The following is a 20668-nucleotide window of genomic DNA, read 5'->3' on the forward strand; positions in this document are numbered from 1 at the left end:
ATTGCGTGTCAATTTCAAGTCACAAGTATGAAAAACAACAACCACGACCAACGTGCCCCCAACACTCTTATTTACACCTTAAAATACAATATTTGAGGTTCCAACCATATACAATACTTATTGTGATAGAATACATTTCTACCGCATATTATAAAGGAAACTTTTATGTTCATTCATATTGTGTTATCTTTACAATTCGAAAATAAATCTGTCACAATTGCTTACTATATGATGAACACGGGAGTAACTAAATTTTTGCAAAGTAAACGATGTTTAACATCTGAACCACTAAAAAGTAAATAAATTGAACAAAAATTATCGCAAGATTATATGGTAAATAAATAATAATAATAATAACCATTAGTTCATAAAATGAATTTTATACCGTCCAATAAATCCTTTTCTAATTGAGTTTGTATTACAAAATTAAAATCAAATAAAGAATAAAGAATAGTCCTCATTATTAGTCATTAGAAATAGAGCTATCAAAATGGGCTGGTAACCCCATCCGGGCTAACTCATACATGCTTTGCAATTTGACGGGTCAGACCGGGCTAGCCCATTTTTTATGTGGGCAAAAAAATAGTCGGCCCAGCCCACATGTGCGTGGGCTACGGGCTTTGCCGGCCAACCCTCTTTTCTCATAAGTATATTTTTTATAATTTTTTAAATTAAATTATAATTTAAAAATATTATCATAAATATCGACTAGTGTTACTACTTATTAATCAAATACACAAATAAAATTATCTGTATAATATTTATTAAGTTTGATTTTAAGTAAAAACATAAATAACTAAATAGAAATATTAACGTAATTATTTTCCAATGATCATAATAAAACATAAAAACTATGATAATATTTCATAGGCTATGACCTATGTAGTGATTCCCTAGAAATTTTAGGAATTTTATTTTATGTAGTACATATTTTATAAATATAATTTGTATTTAAATTGTAATATTTCAAACTTTAAACAGATTTTGAGTGTAGACTCTTGTTATTTTTAATACTCTATTTTATTTTTATTTTTTTAATTAATTTGTATTTATCCCACGGGCCGGCCCTATCTATATTTCTCAAGCCCCACAAATCGACAGACTTATTCAGGCCGGGCTAAAAAGCCATTTTCTTAAATGGGATTCAAAAATCATAGCCCAGCCTTATCAAATCACGGGTTAGGCCAGGCCAGCCAACGGGTGTAGCCCATATTGACGGCTCTGATTAGAAAGTTGAATTTCGGCAACTGTGACTTTTTACATTAAATGAAAATTCTACGATTTATTTTATTTGAAAATAAAATTGTTTGACTTTAATCAATTAACAAGTCATAATCATTCCCATTTATGAAATTTATCCAAAGAGACGTAACACTTTTTTCAACAACTTAATACTTTTCCTCTTTATTTTATTTTATATATAAGAGATTGAAACTTGTAAGGTATTTATTTTAAATATGGAAATAAACATGAGAAATTAATGGCTCAGTGTCACAGTTTTGCCATAAGGAAAACACAGAAGTCGAAGCTGCAGAGCAGAGGGAAAAAGATCATTAGATTCCGTTGAACTCAGTAAAAAATATCAAACCAAGTTTAAACAAACCAATAAATTTTTAGTCAAATTCATAACTCTTAAAAAGGAAATATAGGTAAAAAAAAATATTAGTCAAATTCATATCGTTTGACTCTTAAAAAAAAGAGATTGAAACAAATATTTTCTATGTCTAACAATTGTTGTTGTTCTGTCATTTTTATTAAATATAAGTTATCTAAATATTGAAGAATGAATAGTATTTAATAATACGAATAATACAGACACAACATGATAAATTATTTATTAATTTTATAAATTTAATAAGCATTATTAGACATCCTAAAACATTATAATAGACAAGTAAATACTTACCGGAATAATAAAGAAAGAAGGGAGTAACAGAAAAAAAAAAATCAATTTACAAAGGAGACACCCCCATACCCCCAAATAAAGTCCCTCTCTGAATCTCTGCTGCTATATATAAGTATAGTTTAGTGAAGTGAACGATGTCTCACTCTCACTTGCACACACTTTTACGCTTATTTTTCTCTCATTCCTTTGACTACTGGTCTTTATTACTCCCCCCACCTTTCTCTCTTCTCTTTCTCCATTTTCTCTTAAGCTCAATCAAGAAAATATTCTGTTTTCTTCAACAGATCTCTCTGATCCCATCATTCAATGGTGTTTCTTGTTTCTTTCAAGAAATGAACTTTCTTGACCCCAATTAATATTCTTGAACTGGGTTGTCAACAAAATTTGTTTTTTCTTTTTGTTTCTTGGGGGTTCTTGAAGTTCAATGGCGGAGACTACTGAAGGGAAATCAATGCCAGAGGCAGAGAAAAAGAAAGAACAAAGTCTTCCTTTTTATCAGCTTTTCTCTTTTGCTGATAAGTATGATTATCTTCTTATGACTTGTGGAAGTATTGGAGCTATTTTACATGGCTCTTCTATGCCTGTTTTCTTTCTACTTTTTGGTGAAATGGTAAATGGTTTCGGAAAAAATCAAATGGATTTACACAAAATGACCCATGAAGTATCAAAGGTTAATTTTCTTTCTTTTGAATAGATTTATAAATTTCTTTTACACGGATCTGATTTTTTTTTCTTGGTTACAAAATTTGCAGTATGCTCTGTATTTCGTGTACCTTGGGTTGATAGTTTGTGCATCATCCTATGCAGGTGAGCTCAGTGATCTACTTACTTTTCCTTTTTTAAAAACTTTTATGGGTATCTTGAAACAAACTTTGCCTCGAGTAGAGACATTTTGTTTCGATGCAAATAGTAGTTTATATATATATATCGATATTAAAAAAATGTTTGTATTTATGCTAGTTAGCCAGTTCACACTGGATCAAGATTAGGTCTCATGGTTGCACGTGGTCCGTGGACCGTCTTCCTGTCTTTTAGCTCTATATTTTATACAGTTATAATTGTCAATTTCCTCATGTATTTTCCACCTATTTTTATACAATATTATCCCAATCACACGTCCCTATCATGGATCTGTAATATAAAATTTTGTTTTCTATTTCTTGTTTTACAGAGATTGGTTGTTGGATGTATACTGGAGAAAGGCAAGTAAGTGCACTAAGGAAGAAATATTTAGAGGCAGTGTTGAAACAGGACGTTGGGTTTTTTGATACAGATGCAAGAACAGGGGATATCGTTTTCAGCGTTTCAACGGATACTCTACTGGTCCAAGATGCCATTAGTGAGAAGGTCCGCCCTCTCTTCATTAATTATTTCGAATTTATTGCCAACACTGTTGCAATCCATTTAAGTAAAATATTCACAAGGCCAACGGTGAAATCTAGTAGCATTCATAACTGTAAGGATAAACAAGGAAATACGTTACACATACTTTTGAATAATGATGTGTGTTCAGTCTTCATTCAGAGCGGGTCCCATACAGTGGCAGAATAAGATATATAGTGTAATTTTTCGACTAATAATACTCTAGTTACGCCCCCCTGGTCCCAGAATGGCACATGTTAGCAAAAGATTGCTTGCTATCACACGCCATTTCTTGGCTTGTTTTGTTTGGAATGCTTGTCTTGTTTTCATCTTTTTCCTTATTTTCCGGTGATAAAGCCATATTAGTTAAACTGTATCCTTTTATTTTTTTAAATCTACTTTAATGATGTTTACTTGCACTAATAATTGATGAAACGACTTTTTGACGTAAAAACTTCAGGTGGGCAATTTCATTCACTACCTTTCGACGTTCTTGGCGGGTTTGGTGGTTGGTTTCGTGTCAGCGTGGCGGTTAGCTCTCCTAAGTGTGGCGGTTATTCCTGGAATTGCTTTTGCTGGGGGTCTTTATGCTTATACTCTCACCGGTCTCACCTCAAAAAGCAGAGAATCCTATGCCAATGCTGGAATTATTGCTGAGCAGGTAATTCACGATCATCCTGTCTGTCAGCTAATTTCCTTTTGGTTACTTATGAAGTACTTTAAAACAATATGAATTAGTCCAGATGAAATGATCCTTCTACATGTGCAGCCATGATAAAGTTTCACTGTTCCTTTATTGGTTTTTGAGTACTTTAGCCTCTAATTATCCTTTTTTAGCATGCTGTTCCAGTTATCAAAGTTAAATCTTTCTAAATGTGACTTTATGAAAGTTATCTTTCTGATATGATCTAATTATGAAAGCTGTCTTTATACTTTGACTAATCAAAATGTTTTTGTAAAATTACTATTTGTGTTTTTTTTCCTGGATTCTTTGCATAAAGAAGCTAACAACTGATTTGAACCGGTTTATCAAAATTTTAAAAATGATGTAGAAGTTGTTTTAGGAATAATATACAAGATTTACCGAGTATTGCCGCATATTACACAAAACAGGCATTCCTTATCTATCCGTATCTATATCACTATTTTGAAAGTTTTTGATGTATAAAATTTTCAGAAGTGAGAGCTTTTTTATTGGGCCTTTGCTTTGATTTTTTTGTTCTACTAGTCTTCGCTCACGTGCGTTGCACGTGTATCCTATCAATTAATATTGAGTTTTTAAAAATGACACAAGTATAAAATATATAAATGAGACATAAAAGTAAAAAATTTTTAGAAGAAATATACTCGTAAACTTAAAACAATGAAGGGTTATATGTATACTCCAAATTTTGTGAATCAATTGAAACACCAAGTAATTTTACCCTATTATCAAATATAGATATTGGGAACCATATAGTTATTCACTGGTCACTTGTATTACATATTTGCATTGACTTTTCATTTTTTCATTTTAATTGTTACCATAAAAGTGAGATTAAACCTTATTATTTTAATTGTTACCATAAAAGTGACATTACTACGATGACATTTCTTAAAGGATGAAAAAGTCTGTCAAAGGAGATAAAGAAGCGATAAGTACTGAAATTATTTTTTTCCAACAAAAATTGAAATCCCAAGGTAAAAAATAGAAAAGTATCACACGTATAAAATTGAGCAATACCTCGAGAATACATTTCAAAATTACTAAAAAACTCATCAAAAAATAGACATCAAAAAAACATTCAAGGGTACAACATATTAACAAGACCACACAAAAATAAAATAATAACCGCGAAAACCTTTTCTAGTCTAGATAGAAAGCACACTGAGGCTAAGCAAATCAAATACCATAAAACTAACAAAAAAGATGATACTCAAAGAATACATCAAAATCACTAAACATTAAGAAAGAAGAATCAAAAGCACATAGCACTAAAAAAACCACACAAAATTAAACAATACAGACAAATTGTATTACAGATTATTAGCACAATTTGATGAAAACAAGATCAAAAACTTGAAGAAAATATATTAAAATACAATAAAAAAATTCAAGATTAAACAAATAAAGTAATAAAAAAGAAAAAACATAAAGATTCAATATGAAAGAAATAACCTTTAGTGTCTTTGCTACTTCTTGTATATCTTTTCTCTATTAACAACAAACAGTGATAAGAAATAGTCACTGACACAAGTCCCAAGCCAAAATTTAAATTGTTTTTTGATAAAGAAGAATTGATATACACATTTATTAAGGAAAATGGAACTTTTGGTCTTTCCTCTTCATTGTAACTGTTTCCCAAAGAATTTGAACCATTGTGTCTACAGGCATGAATTTAAATAAAATTATTATTTAATATTAAATTAATTATATATTAATATTTTATTTAGTTTAGAGATACAATAAGGGCAGAATGGTAATTCAACTTTTAAGTTAGGAGCTTCCCACTTATAATAATATATGATAACTTGCACAAAATGTAATGGCCGTTCTCTTCAGATTTTCAGTTCTTCTGGTTTATGATGTTTACATTGTCAATGCAGGCAATTGCACAAGTCAGAACAGTTTACTCATATGTGGGCGAGACTAAAGCCCTTAATTCATATTCCGATGCAATTCAGAACACATTGAAGCTCGGATACAAGGCTGGCATGGCTAAAGGATTGGGTTTGGGATGTACCTACGGAATAGCATGCATGTCATGGGCCCTTGTTTTTTGGTATGCTGGGGTTTTCATTAGGAATGGACAGAGTGATGGTGGAAAGGCATTTACTGCTATTTTCTCAGCCATTGTTGGTGGCATGTAAGACCTTGGAAGTACATTATTTCTGATCACTTCATTTATCTTGTTAAGTCTGTGCATGTAACCTGTTATTGGTTGTTGAAACCTTGGTTTTGCAGGAGTTTAGGTCAGTCATTTTCCAATCTTGGGGCATTCAGCAAAGGAAAAGCAGCTGGATACAAGTTAATGGAAATTATTAGGCAGAAACCGACCATTGTGCAAGATACTCTAGATGGGAAATGCCTGTCTGAGGTCAGCGGGAACATTGAATTCAAAAATGTGACCTTCAGCTATCCGTCAAGACCTGATGTGATTATCTTCAGAGATTTCTGCATTTTCTTCCCTGCTGGAAAGACAGTTGCCGTTGTTGGTGGCAGTGGCTCAGGAAAAAGCACAGTCGTCTCATTGATAGAAAGATTTTATGATCCTAATGATGGTAATTTAACACTTTTCCGCGACTTATGTTTGAGTTTTATAATGTTGATTACCAATTATCCCATTTAAAAATATGGTTGATCATGCAGGTCAAGTTTTGCTTGACAATGTGGACATAAAGACGTTACAACTTAGATGGTTGCGTGATCAGATTGGCCTTGTAAATCAAGAGCCTGCGTTATTTGCTACTACCATACTCGAGAACATTCTGTACGGAAAGCCTGATGCAACCATGGCTGAAGTTGAGGCGGCTACCTGCGCTTCCAATGCACATAGCTTTATTACCTTGCTTCCTAACGGATACAACACCCAGGTTATAGTTTGTTTAAGCCTTATCATTCAATTTCCTAGAGCATTGAACTTGATTGGGTCGACTAAGATGATTTGCACTTCCTGAGAAGTTAATACTGATTCTATATCCAGGTGGGAGAGCGTGGTGTACAACTCTCTGGTGGACAGAAACAGAGAATTGCAATTGCAAGAGCTATGTTAAAGAACCCGAAGATCCTCCTGCTTGATGAGGCCACCAGTGCTCTTGATGCTGGTTCTGAAAGCATTGTCCAGGAAGCTCTAGACCGTCTCATGGTTGGCCGTACTACTGTGGTTGTAGCTCACCGTCTCTCCACAATCAGAAATGTCGATTCAATTGCAGTTATACAGCAAGGGCAGGTGGTTGAGACTGGAACACATGAAGAACTGATTTCCAAAGCTGGGGCTTATGCTTCTTTAATCAGATTCCAGGAAATGGTTGGGAACAGAGACTTTTCAAATCCATCTACTCGCCGTACTCGTTCAACTCGGTTAAGTCATTCATTATCAACAAAGTCTCTAAGCCTTCGCTCTGGAAGTTTAAGGAATTTGAGCTATTCATACAGTACCGGTGCAGATGGGCGTATAGAAATGATTTCTAATGCTGAAACAGATAGGAAAAATCCTGCTCCACAGAATTATTTCTGCCGGCTTCTCAAACTGAATGCGCCTGAGTGGCCTTATTCAATCATGGGAGCCGTAGGGTCTGTCCTCTCCGGTTTCATTGGTCCAACTTTTGCTATTGTTATGAGCAACATGATTGAGGTATTCTACTATACAAATCCCGCAACCATGGAAAGAAAGACGAAGGAATATGTCTTCATCTACATTGGAGCGGGTCTTTATGCCGTTGTAGCATATTTAATACAGCATTACTTCTTCAGTATTATGGGAGAAAACCTCACTACCAGGGTTCGGAGGATGATGTTGGCAGGTATTTTCCCGTGCCAAATCATTTAGTATTACTAAGATCTTGTAATTTTGAGCTAATTGTTTGTTTTGACTTGTTCAGCAATTTTAAGGAATGAAGTCGGTTGGTTCGACGAGGAAGAGAACAATTCAAGTCTACTAGCAGCTCGTTTAGCTACAGATGCTGCAGATGTTAAATCTGCTATAGCGGAGAGGATCTCCGTTATACTGCAGAATATGACATCTCTTCTCACTTCATTCATAGTTGCATTTATAGTCGAATGGCGGGTCTCACTGCTCATCCTCGCCACATTTCCGCTTCTCGTCTTGGCCAATTTCGCTCAGGTAATTTTTTTTGCATTCCACTCAATTAGAAGTAGTACTCCTCCACTAAAACAAGCATGTCAGGTTTCATTCTTTATTTAACATTTTAAATATAAAGAAAACGGGAAGAAGGAACATAAAATAATTAAACATTGAGCTGTGAGCTTTTGAAATTGAATTGATGATAAATTGTTTAAAATACTCTATTAAAAAATTTGAAATGGTTTGCTTGGAATCTGGTGCCTTGTAAAAGCATAGGACAAGAGAGTAAGTAGAAAGTGGTACCATACTGGTGCCTTGCATGTGTTTCCTCCAATTCAGCTGCTTTAGTTCTTCGATACTCACATCTGACCAAACTTTTTTAAAAAAAAATATTCATATTCAAGCATACCTATTTTACTAGCCATGACAGTAAAAACTGAGCAGCAGCCCTTTCCCTTTTTCTTTCTTTTTACTCCCTCCCCTCCGTTTCAAAAAAATAATGTCTTTAACTTTTCACATGTCATGCTTAAGACTACTAGAATAAACTACATTTTGATATATTCTACTTATCTTTGAATTCCGTGTCAAGTTAAAACTAACAAACAAATTGAAACAAAAGAAGTAGTATTTCCTTAGTTGTCCACTTCTCAAATTACTATTCCGCTTTTTTTCCTTTTTTAATGGTGATGTGCGGGACTATTCCACTAGATACCTACTATCTTCCACCTATATAAGTTCCGGATAACTTTAACCATTGCTTTTTTATCACACTTCTTTTGAGCTAATGGTTTACCGGAAACAACCTCTTTATTCATAAAGGTAGGGGGTAATATCTATGTATATTCTGCCTTCTCCAGACTCCGTTTGTGGAATTACACTGGGGTGTAAGATAAAAACACATCCAAAGACAGTGAAAAGGACAAAGAGGAAATGGGGTTGAATAGGAGGTGCAGAGGGTTAGATTGTTTTTTTGACTTTGTTAGTCTCTTTTTTAGCTCCTAGATATTGATGCCAGAGTCTCAGAAGTAGCAGAGATTCTTTACCCGTGATCATCTTGTGTATATGACAAACTGGACTTAACTTTTTTCTGTTCAATTTTTTTTTTTTTATCTTTTTACTATATTATGTGAGTAAGTTATTGATGGGAGAATTGTCAGAAATGCCAGTCATGTGCCTAGCAGAGTGCTTGAATATCACAGATCTAATATAGCTCAATAACTTAAATAGTGAGCAACATGTAGAAGAGATCAACAATTATTTTTGTCCTTATACATGGTGCTTATTCCTTTTTGGTTTTTAATTATTCCCTAATTAGAGAAAATAGTGATTTACCTCTGGGAGCGGAGGTAGCATATAATATGTCGGTTCGGCATAATCCAGTAACTTTGGTCTAAATTCTGTATTTATATTTAAAAAATCACTAAATATATATATACAAAAGTTAAATTTTTAACCAAATTACTAGCACTTGAGACCGTGTCGTAAAATCTAGAACTCATAAATTTAATTTGCATGCATGATACAGCAACTCTCACTGAAAGGATTTGCTGGAGACACGGCCAAGGCGCATGCGAAGACTAGCATGATTGCTGGAGAAGGAGTAAGCAATATTAGAACTGTAGCAGCCTTCAATGCCCAAGAGAAGATTATCTCTTTGTTCTCCCAAGAGCTTCGAGTTCCACAAATGCAGAGTCTTCGACGAAGCCAAATGTCAGGACTCTTATTTGGTATATCACAGCTTGCTCTTTATGGTTCTGAAGCTTTGATTCTTTGGTATGGTGCACACCTTGTTAACAACGGGGTCTCGACTTTCTCTAAGGTGATTAAGGTCTTTGTAGTCCTTGTGATCACAGCTAATTCAGTCGCTGAAACCGTCAGCCTAGCACCCGAGATTATTAGGGGTGGTGAAGCTGTTGGTTCAGTATTTTCTATTCTTGATCGCTCTACCAGGGTCGATCCTGATGACCCTGAAGCCGATCCAGTTGAATCAATTAGAGGGGATATTGAACTCCGTCATGTTGATTTTGCATACCCTTCACGACCGGATGTCTCTGTGTTCAAGGACCTCAATCTAAGGATTCGCGCTGGCCAAAGCCAAGCTCTTGTTGGGGCAAGTGGCTCGGGAAAGAGCTCCGTTATAGCCTTAATCGAAAGGTTCTATGACCCAACCGGTGGAAAAGTTATGATCGATGGGAAAGACATAAGGAGATTAAACTTGAAGTCTCTAAGGCTTAAAATTGGTTTGGTGCAACAAGAGCCAGCTCTGTTTGCAGCTAGCATTTTTGAAAATATTGCCTATGGTAAAGAGGGTGCAACAGAAGCTGAAGTCATTGAAGCAGCTCGCGCAGCAAATGTACACACTTTCGTAAGTGGTTTGCCTGAAGGTTACAAAACCCCTGTTGGTGAGAGAGGTGTTCAACTCTCTGGAGGACAAAAACAAAGGATTGCAATTGCAAGGGCCGTTCTTAAAGATCCATCGATTCTACTACTTGATGAGGCTACAAGTGCACTGGATGCTGAATCCGAATGTGTGTTACAAGAAGCACTTGAAAGGTTGATGAGAGGTCGAACCACCGTTTTGGTGGCTCACCGATTATCAACAATTCGAAATGTGGATACTATTGGAGTTGTGCAAGATGGACGAATCGTTGAACAAGGAAGCCATTCTGAGTTAATCAGCAGGCCAGAAGGTGCATATTCTAGACTATTGCAACTACAACACCACCGCATATGATGAAAATTACAAGAATCTCTTCTTCCTTTTTTTACTTTTAATTTTTATGGAAGCAAGCAACATGGCCTAGTGTTTTTGGCCTTTGGGATGACAATGTTTGGGTCCTAGTAACTGTTGCTTTCATATGCTTTATTGATTATTATGATGATGATGCTGATAGTTGTAGATATGGGATTGATTGTCACGATCAAATATTATTATATCATTGGGAAAGTTTACAACTCTATTCCCTATGGAGAAGAAGAAGTATATGTTAAAATATTACTCCTATCATCCATGGAGCATTCAACTTTTCTGTATATGCTTTGGATTATTTCATTATACAGCTTGGTTTCCCTTTCTTTCAGCTTTTGTAAGTTTTTCAAACTCTGAAAAAAGCAAAAGACACACCTTTTCCAGCTCACCTAAAATATTGCTTTCCACTTTTTCTCCAGCATGTGTTTGCTCTTTTGTTATAATAAGATCAAGAAAAACAATTGGGGCCTCTAGATACAGACTGGATAATCATAATAATTCACAATAAACCTTGAAGCTCAATCGTGTTTAGGAACATTGTTATTAAGGATGATATTTCACCCGTGTTGGGAATGGGAATAAGGAACAACAGAGTTTGATAAGTAAAACCCACACTTGGACGTTTTTGGAGTAAGACCAGGAAAATATTGAGGAGAAATCTACCACATTTGCTTTTCAAGCCATTTCTAGTGTGTGAACCTAACCCCTTTTCTCTTTACTCACCAATTGAATGGGTGAAAAAAAAATCTTTAATTAATACTTTCTCCATTTCAAGTTTGTCTAGTTTTGATTTGACCATAATTTTAAAAAGTCAAAAAGAAACTTTTGAATCTTGTGGTGTTAAACAGAATATCTTAAAATATTGGTCTCAAAATGTTTTGAGATACTTTACCTAAAGTTCTTTTTAGGATACTAATAACTAACATTCTTTTTAGCTAGGTATGAAGTTGAGACATATTCATTTGGAGTTGATGGACTGAATTATTGTTTAAAAAGCACGAGTACATCAAATATTAATGAAATTGTATAGAAGAAGTCTGTTTCTCACATTGTGACCCTACCATGTTTAGATCAACAGTGTCTGCAATAAGGACTCTGCCTACAGAGTGGCTAAAGTTTGAAAAGAAAAAAGAAAGATCAGTGGGATACGGTCGGCATGAAAGTGATAATTGCATAACTTTGCAAGGACAACCCATATGCGTTAACTTAAAAAGGCTTTTCAATCAGTGAATGGCTTCAATTTCTGATTACTCTGCAAAATGTTACTAGATATTTCAAAAGAAGAAAGCATACGACTTATGGGGTTTGATGGATGGCAGAGCAGTAATGAGAGTAGAGGTTTAAATTATTTGGACCCATCCAACATGGTCCATGGATTATTAAATACATCGAGTGATGAAGTAATTTGCACACTTCAGCTTCTTGGGCAAGACGAACTCGATCCTCTTTTCTAACATCATTTTCCGCATGATTCCTAACTTAATTAATAATGTCTATTCACCTCCATGATTTACAAACTTTAACTTGTAATCTCCAAAATTACATTAGAGTAGTAGAGTATACCAATCTGAGGAGAACAATGTAGTCCCACTAGTGGAAAAACAATCTAGATAAAAGAAGTAAGGAAAAAACAAGAAACAGTTGCAGAATTATATGATTGAAGTACAAAAAATAATAGATATCCATAACATAGGAGTATCCAGGATTTTGAGAAGATGGGTCTACTATAACGAAAATACGGATCTAAGATATAAATTTGATCGGTTTAACATTTAGGTTCTTATCACTGAAACCATTAAAAATTTAAAATTATAGGTCCGAAATTATTTTTATCTATCCAAACTACTTAGAAAGGAATAAACTTATAAAAGATTCAAATTTCTAGTCTCACTTAAAAAGGTACACCTAATCATTATTGCACGACATTATATGATGATACTTCAAGTGTGGATTTACACATCTATGTTTAAATATTTTTTTTAAAATATAACACTGCTATATATGATTTGAGGAGGGGAGCATGGGTTCATAATCACCAATTACAAATATTATGATTTTTTTCTCTTCTTATTTCCTTTAGTTTTTGTTTTAGAAGAAGAAGCAACCAATTTTGAGAAGTCCAAGGGAAGAAAGTATTTTGTGTTCCTTACTTCCTTTAGTTAATTTAAGAGTTCCTCTGTTTTATTTTTTCTTTTTGTTGAATTAGTTGATGGACCAGCCCGATGCATCTAGTCCCGTGACCATGAGGCCAGAAGTTGACTTGGGCTCGGCTGAAAAATCGTTAAGTTGGACAAATTCATTTTGATGGCTCTAGTTAAAAAAAAAAAAAATGTACGCTACCAAGTTTTACGAGATAGTAACGTTAATAAAATTTGAGAGGTTTCCCTAAAAGACAAAAAAGAAGAGTGGTGAATACTAGTATGAAGCATAAATAATGAAGTGAGTCAGGCTAATAGAGAGTGGGGTACAAATTTTGAAAGACTCTACACTATTACTATTATGGGTCTTGGTAGAATATGGAGATCGGAGATAGAGTTAAATAGCCTCTGCAATATTTGACTGTTGGTCTATAAGAAACTTTCTTCAGAATCAGAAAAAAAAGGGCCCAAAAACCCAATGGCTTCTCCACTCCTTTTCGACGTCCGTATTCTTTTGTTCTCTTCTTCTGCTTAATAATGTTAACGCACCTACCTAACATGCACACTAGAGACTACTACATAGCTTCATTAATTCATCATTTTCAACAAAATATATTTACCTCTACATAAATATTAGTAACTACTTAACTATGTATAGGTAACTGAATAAATTTTGTTAAATCAGTTGTTTTTTTGTGAATAAATTATACAATTAGTAAAATAATTTAGTAGCCAAGTTAATGTGTCAATACAACATTTAGAATATTAATAAAAAGAGAAGCGCAAATAATATCTAATGAAATGGACAATCTAGGATTTATTATAGTCGTACCTTTTTCCCAACATGGTAGCTAACCTGTAGTTTTCTTCATGTACTAGGTTGTTTACTTGATGTTAATTATGGATGAGCTTAGATATTAGATAAAATTTCAGAAATTTAAAAGGATTTTGTGCAGGGATGGACCCACCCTTAACCAAGGCCCTTCCCATGAAAATTATATTGTATATAGAGGTTAAATTTTTTGATAATAACTATATATACAAGCATTGACACCTCTTGACAAAAATTGGAGATTTAGTCTAGTAGTTAAGGCGTTGCAAAAATTTCTTGAGATTGTGTGTTCTAGTCCTACTACAATATATTACAAGTTTTTGCATGGATTACTCCTACTTCTATTTTGGGTAGTTTTTAATTTCTCATTCAAATCTGTGATTTGTTGTTCGTCAATTTAACAGAAATGACTGAAAATGCTCTTGACAATGAAAATAATAAATCACAAGACACAAATTCAATTAAACAAGTTACGCTACAAGCAGAGGTGAACCCATGTGTACGTATGAGGGTGCACACATTAACTTTGGAAAAAATAATGTATTTATGCGTATATATAACTTGAGATATGAGATATATTTCAATAGGCAGGACAAAGAACATTGAAACTGATTAGTGCACTAGTTTAAATCTTGCGTCCCTCTTCATTTTCAAAAGAATATATTTGGGCTGGACTGGGTTTTGGTTAGGAGATCATGCCTATGGGTCCTTACATTTATAGCCCAAAAATATTAAGATCCAATTCATCATTTTTCATCAGCAATTTTGACGAAAAAATGGCACAACATGACATGTTATAGTTAAAATTGACAATAAATAGCCACTTATAATTTTTTAGCAAAAAAAATATTTTTTAAAATCTATTTGTCATTTATTAGCCATGTTCTCTTTTACTCGTTATTTTTTTTCTTTGTAAACTTCTTTTTTTCTATGCCTTTTTAAGAAACTTTTTTCTTTCATTCCTTTATTTATTGAAAAAGTAAAATTATTTTTTATCCTTTCTTCAAATCTCTTCTTATTTTTCTTATTTTAAACAGTTCTTTGGTAATAACAACTCTTCCAACTTTTTTTAAAAAAAACTTTTTTGTTTATCTCTTTAAAAAAAATTCATACATGCATATACTCTTTTTTTTGCCTAATTTTTCTCCTCCGCATCTACATTCAATCTATGTATAATGATATGCTAAATCATTTTTTTTCATTTTTCTTGACTATATTTAATCTATCATATATATGTTGAAAATAAAAGGTTCATTATTTTATTGTTCCTATTTTCTCTCTTCTTATTATTTGTCAATTGTTTTAAAACAAAATTCTCTCCTTTTTGTCTCTTTTTTTTCTATCTAAAATTCTTTCTTACGATAGTTTCCCTTTACTTCACTTCTAAATTTTTCTATTCTATTTCTTAATTTCCTCTTTCTCCACGTATTTCAAACTTCAAATAAAAAAGTGAAAGTATCACGAAGAAGAAAGTGGAAGAAAATGTATACGCTATTTCAATGAATTATTTGAGACATATATAAGATGTGTATACATATTAACTTTTAATTTGATAGACTATATATATCAAGAGTGTATACATTTCAGAATATAATTTAATGGTGTATACATACATGAGTGTATACATATCTGAACTATATAAATTACAATTTAGTGGCAAATACATACCAGAAGTGTATACATTTTTGAACTGTACAAATACAAAGTAATGATGTATATATATATATTAGAACTACACAAATATAACTTAAAGATGTATACATGTCAGAATTATACAAATATAATTTAATGATGTATACGTGTCAGAATTGTACAAATATAATGTAATGATGTATACATATCAAAATTGTACAAATTTCAAATTAACAGTGTATACATATGAATATGTTTCATATTACTATCTACCCTTTTTTCTTCTGTAAATTTCATATATGACATATATTATAGTACTATTTTCAAGCTATAACAGTAGATTTAGACTTTCAAGCTATAGCATTAAAAATTTCAGGTTATAACAAGTTAAAAAAAAATATATATTTTTATTAATTAGAAAAAACTTAAAAAATAAATAAAAAGATAAACGAAAATTAAAAAAAAAATGGAATTAGAAATAATAAAGTAAAAAATTGAAATTATGGGCTGTAATTTAATTTGAATTTATTGTAGATAATGACTGATTAGCATGAAATAAGGGATCCAAACTAATTAAGAATATTCAGTTTCCTTAATTCACTCTAATTTGTTAAAATTAATTCAAAAATCTGATTTTAAAAATCAATTTCCATTTATTTAATAAATGATTAATCTATTTATGGTTTTTTATTATTAATTAATAATATGTAATTAATAAGGAAAAAATGAAAAAAAAAAAAACAGAAATAGGGGTGTCAATTAAATTTGAATTAATTTAAGATAATTATTAATTAGCATGAATTAAGGAATCTCAAACTAATTAAAAATATTCAGTTTCCTTAATTCACTCTAATTTGTTAAAATTAATTTACAAATCTGATGGATGTCAACTATATACAGTTTGGATACCAATTATATGGTGTTCATTTTGATCTCCAATTAAATATCAAAACTAAACTGTGTATGTATCCAATTGCTATGTAGTTTGTATATAACTGATATCCAGAAATTTATATCCAATTGATATGCAGTTTGTATATAACTAGTATCCTGAAATTATGAGAGTCGATCTGTAATTCATATGTAGTTGAAAACTGACTTGAAGAAAACAATGCATATTCTATATCATTCAATACCTAAAACTGTATCAAAAACAAATATATATCGTTCAAAAGTTAAAAAAAACATGAAATACAAAAGAGTCTAAGCTGCAATCAACTATCTCAAATTTGATCTTCGTAGTCTTGGTGTAGGATAATTGCTGGTATTTGGAGCATGTTCTTTTGCTATGCGGGATCCATCAAATTTGCTAGCAACAATCCCAGTTATTTCACTCTCAGTGATCGCGCCATCATCGTTCTTTGTGTTTCCGCATTGCCATCAACCTAGTTGGAGAAATTGAAAAAGAAACCTTCTTATTATAAAAAAAAATAGGTATTATAAGAAAATACCAATTTCATACCAACATTAGTCATAATTTATACAAAAAAAAAAATGGGTGATTTAACAAACTACAATCAATTCACATAATTGGACCACTAATATCATACCATTTTTTGATAAAAATAATACACAACTTAAGTCAGCTTTCATACCAGCAATAAATCAATTTCATACCAATGTTAAAACACATTTCATACCATATTCATAAATCGTATATTAAGTCAGCTTTCATACCAATATAATTCATGTTTCATGCCAGATTAGTAGACATAATGAAAATAATTTGAAAAAAAAATAGATTTCCTCTAAACTGTGTACCAATTTATACCAGATTTAAACTAGTTTCACACCAAATATAAGTAATACATCATACCATTTTTATACCAAATTTTACACAAATTCATGCCAACATTAAACAAAATTCATACCATATTCATAAATCGTTTATTAAATCAGCTTTCATACCAATAATATGCATAATATAACAATTTTAACAAAAAAATTTACTAAATTGATTTAACCATATCTCATGTAATAAAAAACCCAATTAACTTTTGGAGGACTAATACAAGAAACAAATCATGTAAATCTTTTCCTTTTGAAAAATGTACAAACAAAATCATGTAAATCATACATAAACAAGAATTTGTACAAACACCATACATCACATGCATAGATATATGTTATATAATACAAATTGAAAGATCAAGATCATACCTTTTTGGTCTAAGCCAAATCAGTTATACCTGTGATCACAAACGACATATAATTCCTTTCTGTCAACTATTAACTCCTGATGAAAAATGTTCTTTTTTTTCAAAAAAAAAAAAAAAAAAATTAGATTTGTAAAACTGATAAAATCCATCACCCTCTCCCTTTTAACATCCTTTTCCAACTTCATATCTTTAACAATTTTGGGGCAAAAATAGATAAACCCTAAACCCTTTCACCTTCACCTTCACATAATTAAATTTATGGTAAAATCGTCAGTCCCAAGAAAACCCCAGAAATTCTACAGCCAAATCAGAAAAACATAACCTTTTCACATGAAAAGCCTCAAAGCACTCAACTCCAAAACAAGTCTTCCTGTAAACACAACAAAAACACCAAAAATCCTTTAAGCCCCATTGAAAGTCCATGTCTCACAAGTAGAGATCTGCCCTTTTATTTTGATTGTATGGAGAATATATTTCTCCTAATCCATTTTTAGATGTTGAAAAACCGGCTTCAATGGAGTATGGATGAAAGAGATGAAAGATGATTTTTTTTATTTTTTTTTAAACGTGAAATTGTTGTGGGGTGAGGGATTTAGGTGGGGTGTGGAGGTGTGACTTGTAACTGTAAAAAAGGAACATTAATCAATGTAAATCCCTATAATTGTGTAAGAGATACTTATGGGGTATTCTTTATTTAAATAATTTAATATTAATATAAAATAATAAAAAAATTACTTATTTAATAAAGTAAAATTTAATTAATTTATAAATAATTAGTGATATGTTATAACCCGTAATTAAACTGTTATAAACAAGAATTTTTTAAAAGTAGATTTAAAACCTGTAATATTGACTCTTAAATGTGTATATGGGGTGATTTTTCCTTTTTTCTTTTACATTTCAATGAGATTAACTAAGTGATGTCAATTTTGTGTTGTATTGTAAGAGAAAGAAATATGAACAAAATAATTTTTTTATGGGAAAAATATGTGACTATTCAATACACGTTAATAAAGGGATAAAAATATTTTCATTCTATAAAATAACCGCATTCTTTTCAATTGATTAATTAATTAATGTTGTTTGACAAAAAAAATTCTTTCCTTAAAAATAGACGCATCTTTTTATTAGTGGCTAAGTAGTACCAATTAATTGAGGCCTTCGGTTGCTAATTAATTTTTGACTACTTAGTGCCAATACTATATGCGGATTGTACCTTTGTGTCAATTCCTCTTTGTTGACTTACATAAAGATATGGGCCAATGGCCCACCTTCTTTACTGGGCTTTGTAAGAGTTACTACTGGATCAGGTTAATTAGTGCTTGTTATTGGGCTTTACCGAGTACTTCATGAATCGGGCTTCCAAGAGTTATGTAGTACGTCTAGCAATTTGAAACAATACAAAAATGAATTATTTATTTATTTTTAATGTAAAATAGCAAACATTTAGATTATATTAAATACTATAGCTATGGTTTAAGAAAATTGTAATTCACGGCTACAGTTTTCTCAATTTTTGTTATGTCCCTGATTTGTATAAATCCAGAATCTGTATAATTCAGTTCTTGATTTTATAAATCCAGAATTTTGTATATGTTTATCCTAGCTAATTGTATACAATTTATGAAAAATTCACAACAAATTATTATCATTCAGTTTGTATACTGGCAAGCGTATATACAAACGGTGTCCTGAAAAAAAATATATATAAATATAAAATTTGTATATACTTACCCTATTTGTATATTCGCAAGCGAAATATACAAACGGGCAGAAATATACAAATCGCAATCTCCATAACAAACAAAATTATAGCTATGAAGAGGAATTATCGAAACTATAGCTATAGAGCCTCCTTATGTCTAAAAAAATAGAAATTAATTTAAGGAAAAATATCTAGTTAGATATACATTCATATATTATCAATTAATTCAATCTTTTCTTTGAAATAATTACTTATTACTCGTATCTCACTATTTACTTTTTTCTTAGTTTTGTTTAAAAAAAAGAATTTTTATTTCCTTTTGTAATAACTCTTCAATTCTAACTTTTCACGTAACAGATTTAAAACCTCAAGATTAAATGACATTTTAAAACATTCTATTTATTTTTAGTTTCAAACCATAATATTCAAAAGTTACTTCTACTTTTTAATATTCCATATCAGATCGGTGATAAGACAAGCTCGAGCCAAGTCATTAATTAAAGAAATGGTTTTGTTTTCGGTGTATTTATTTTGTTTCCATTTTTATTATGACTGTATTTACTAACGCGTAGTTAAAACCGAGCATGTTATGATATTTGTATTTATTTATTTTAGATAGGAACTAAAAAAAAAGGGGTAAAATTCATGGAATTTGGAGAGGGGACAAAAGAAGATGCTTTTGAAATAGAAGTAGAACCAAAATAAGTAACAAGTCATGTGGAGTCTTCGAAATACCTAACAGATAAAAGCGTGTTAATATTTACTTACAAGAAAGTACCGTTCCTTTTTTTTATTTTTCTAACTTATTCGGAAAATTCATTGTTAGTAGTAGTATTTTTTTATTTAACGGCTAACGTTAACCCCTTTATGAGATTGTCATCTTCAATTGGTTTAATTTTATTTTTTTTTTAAAAAGTTTCATAAGTAATATTACACATGAATTGTGTTTTCCATATCCTTTTACCTCATCCCTATTTTTAATAATATTTGTTTAAATTTTACATTTAAATTTTTTTTTTTTTTTTTACTATCATATTGATCAACATAAAAAATAAGCAAGAAATCCACCTAAGATAGTTGGGGTTAGGCGCTACCTGATAAAGATATGGGGGTGGTGGGCTGGTGAAAAGACATGATGAAGTTGAGTGCAACTTACGAATTTTGTCTTTCAAATTTACTGCAAAAATTGATTTTTCTTATATCTTAGAAACTTGATTATTTTTCTATAAGAAATATTTTAATCAACCAAATACATCTTTAAATGTATCAATGTGAGCATATTCTTTTAAAAGAGATAGTGAGGTGAGGATAACCAGTCCAAGAAACTAAACGACTTAGAAATTATTTATTGAAAAAGGGAAGAATTTTAGAATAAGGTGAAAAATATGCATGAGAAAATGA

The 20668-nt window shown here is 31.6% G+C and overlaps 1 protein-coding gene across 1 annotated transcript; it reads left to right on the top strand.

The window, feature by feature from the left end:
* Positions 1-2045: 2045 nt before the first annotated feature.
* Positions 2046-11085, top strand: LOC125811155 (ABC transporter B family member 19). The gene is made up of 10 exons (XM_049490673.1): positions 2046-2576; positions 2659-2713; positions 3078-3253; positions 3729-3929; positions 5855-6114; positions 6213-6529; positions 6618-6841; positions 6952-7771; positions 7850-8091; positions 9578-11085. The coding sequence occupies exons 1-10, from the start codon at positions 2331-2333 to the stop codon at positions 10784-10786; spliced, it is 3750 nt and encodes a 1249-aa protein (XP_049346630.1). The 5' UTR covers positions 2046-2330; the 3' UTR covers positions 10787-11085.
* Positions 11086-20668: the final 9583 nt, after the last annotated feature.

Source organism: Solanum verrucosum, unplaced genomic scaffold (genome assembly GCF_900185275.1).
Source record: "Solanum verrucosum unplaced genomic scaffold, falcon-dt-bn FXZP01000032.1, whole genome shotgun sequence".
NCBI classification, from domain to species: domain Eukaryota; kingdom Viridiplantae; phylum Streptophyta; class Magnoliopsida; order Solanales; family Solanaceae; genus Solanum; species Solanum verrucosum.

Bases quoted from the DNA above. Each gene is read 5' to 3' on its own strand.
- LOC125811155 (XM_049490673.1), top strand. From the start codon at position 2,331: ATGGCGGAGACTACTGAAGGGAAATCAATGCCAGAGGCAGAGAAAAAG. The intron at 6,115-6,212 runs GTAAGACCTTGG...TTGGTTTTGCAG, and splicing joins TCAGCCATTGTTGGTGGCAT to GAGTTTAGGTCAGTCATTTT. The intron at 6,842-6,951 runs GTTATAGTTTGT...TTCTATATCCAG, and splicing joins CTAACGGATACAACACCCAG to GTGGGAGAGCGTGGTGTACA.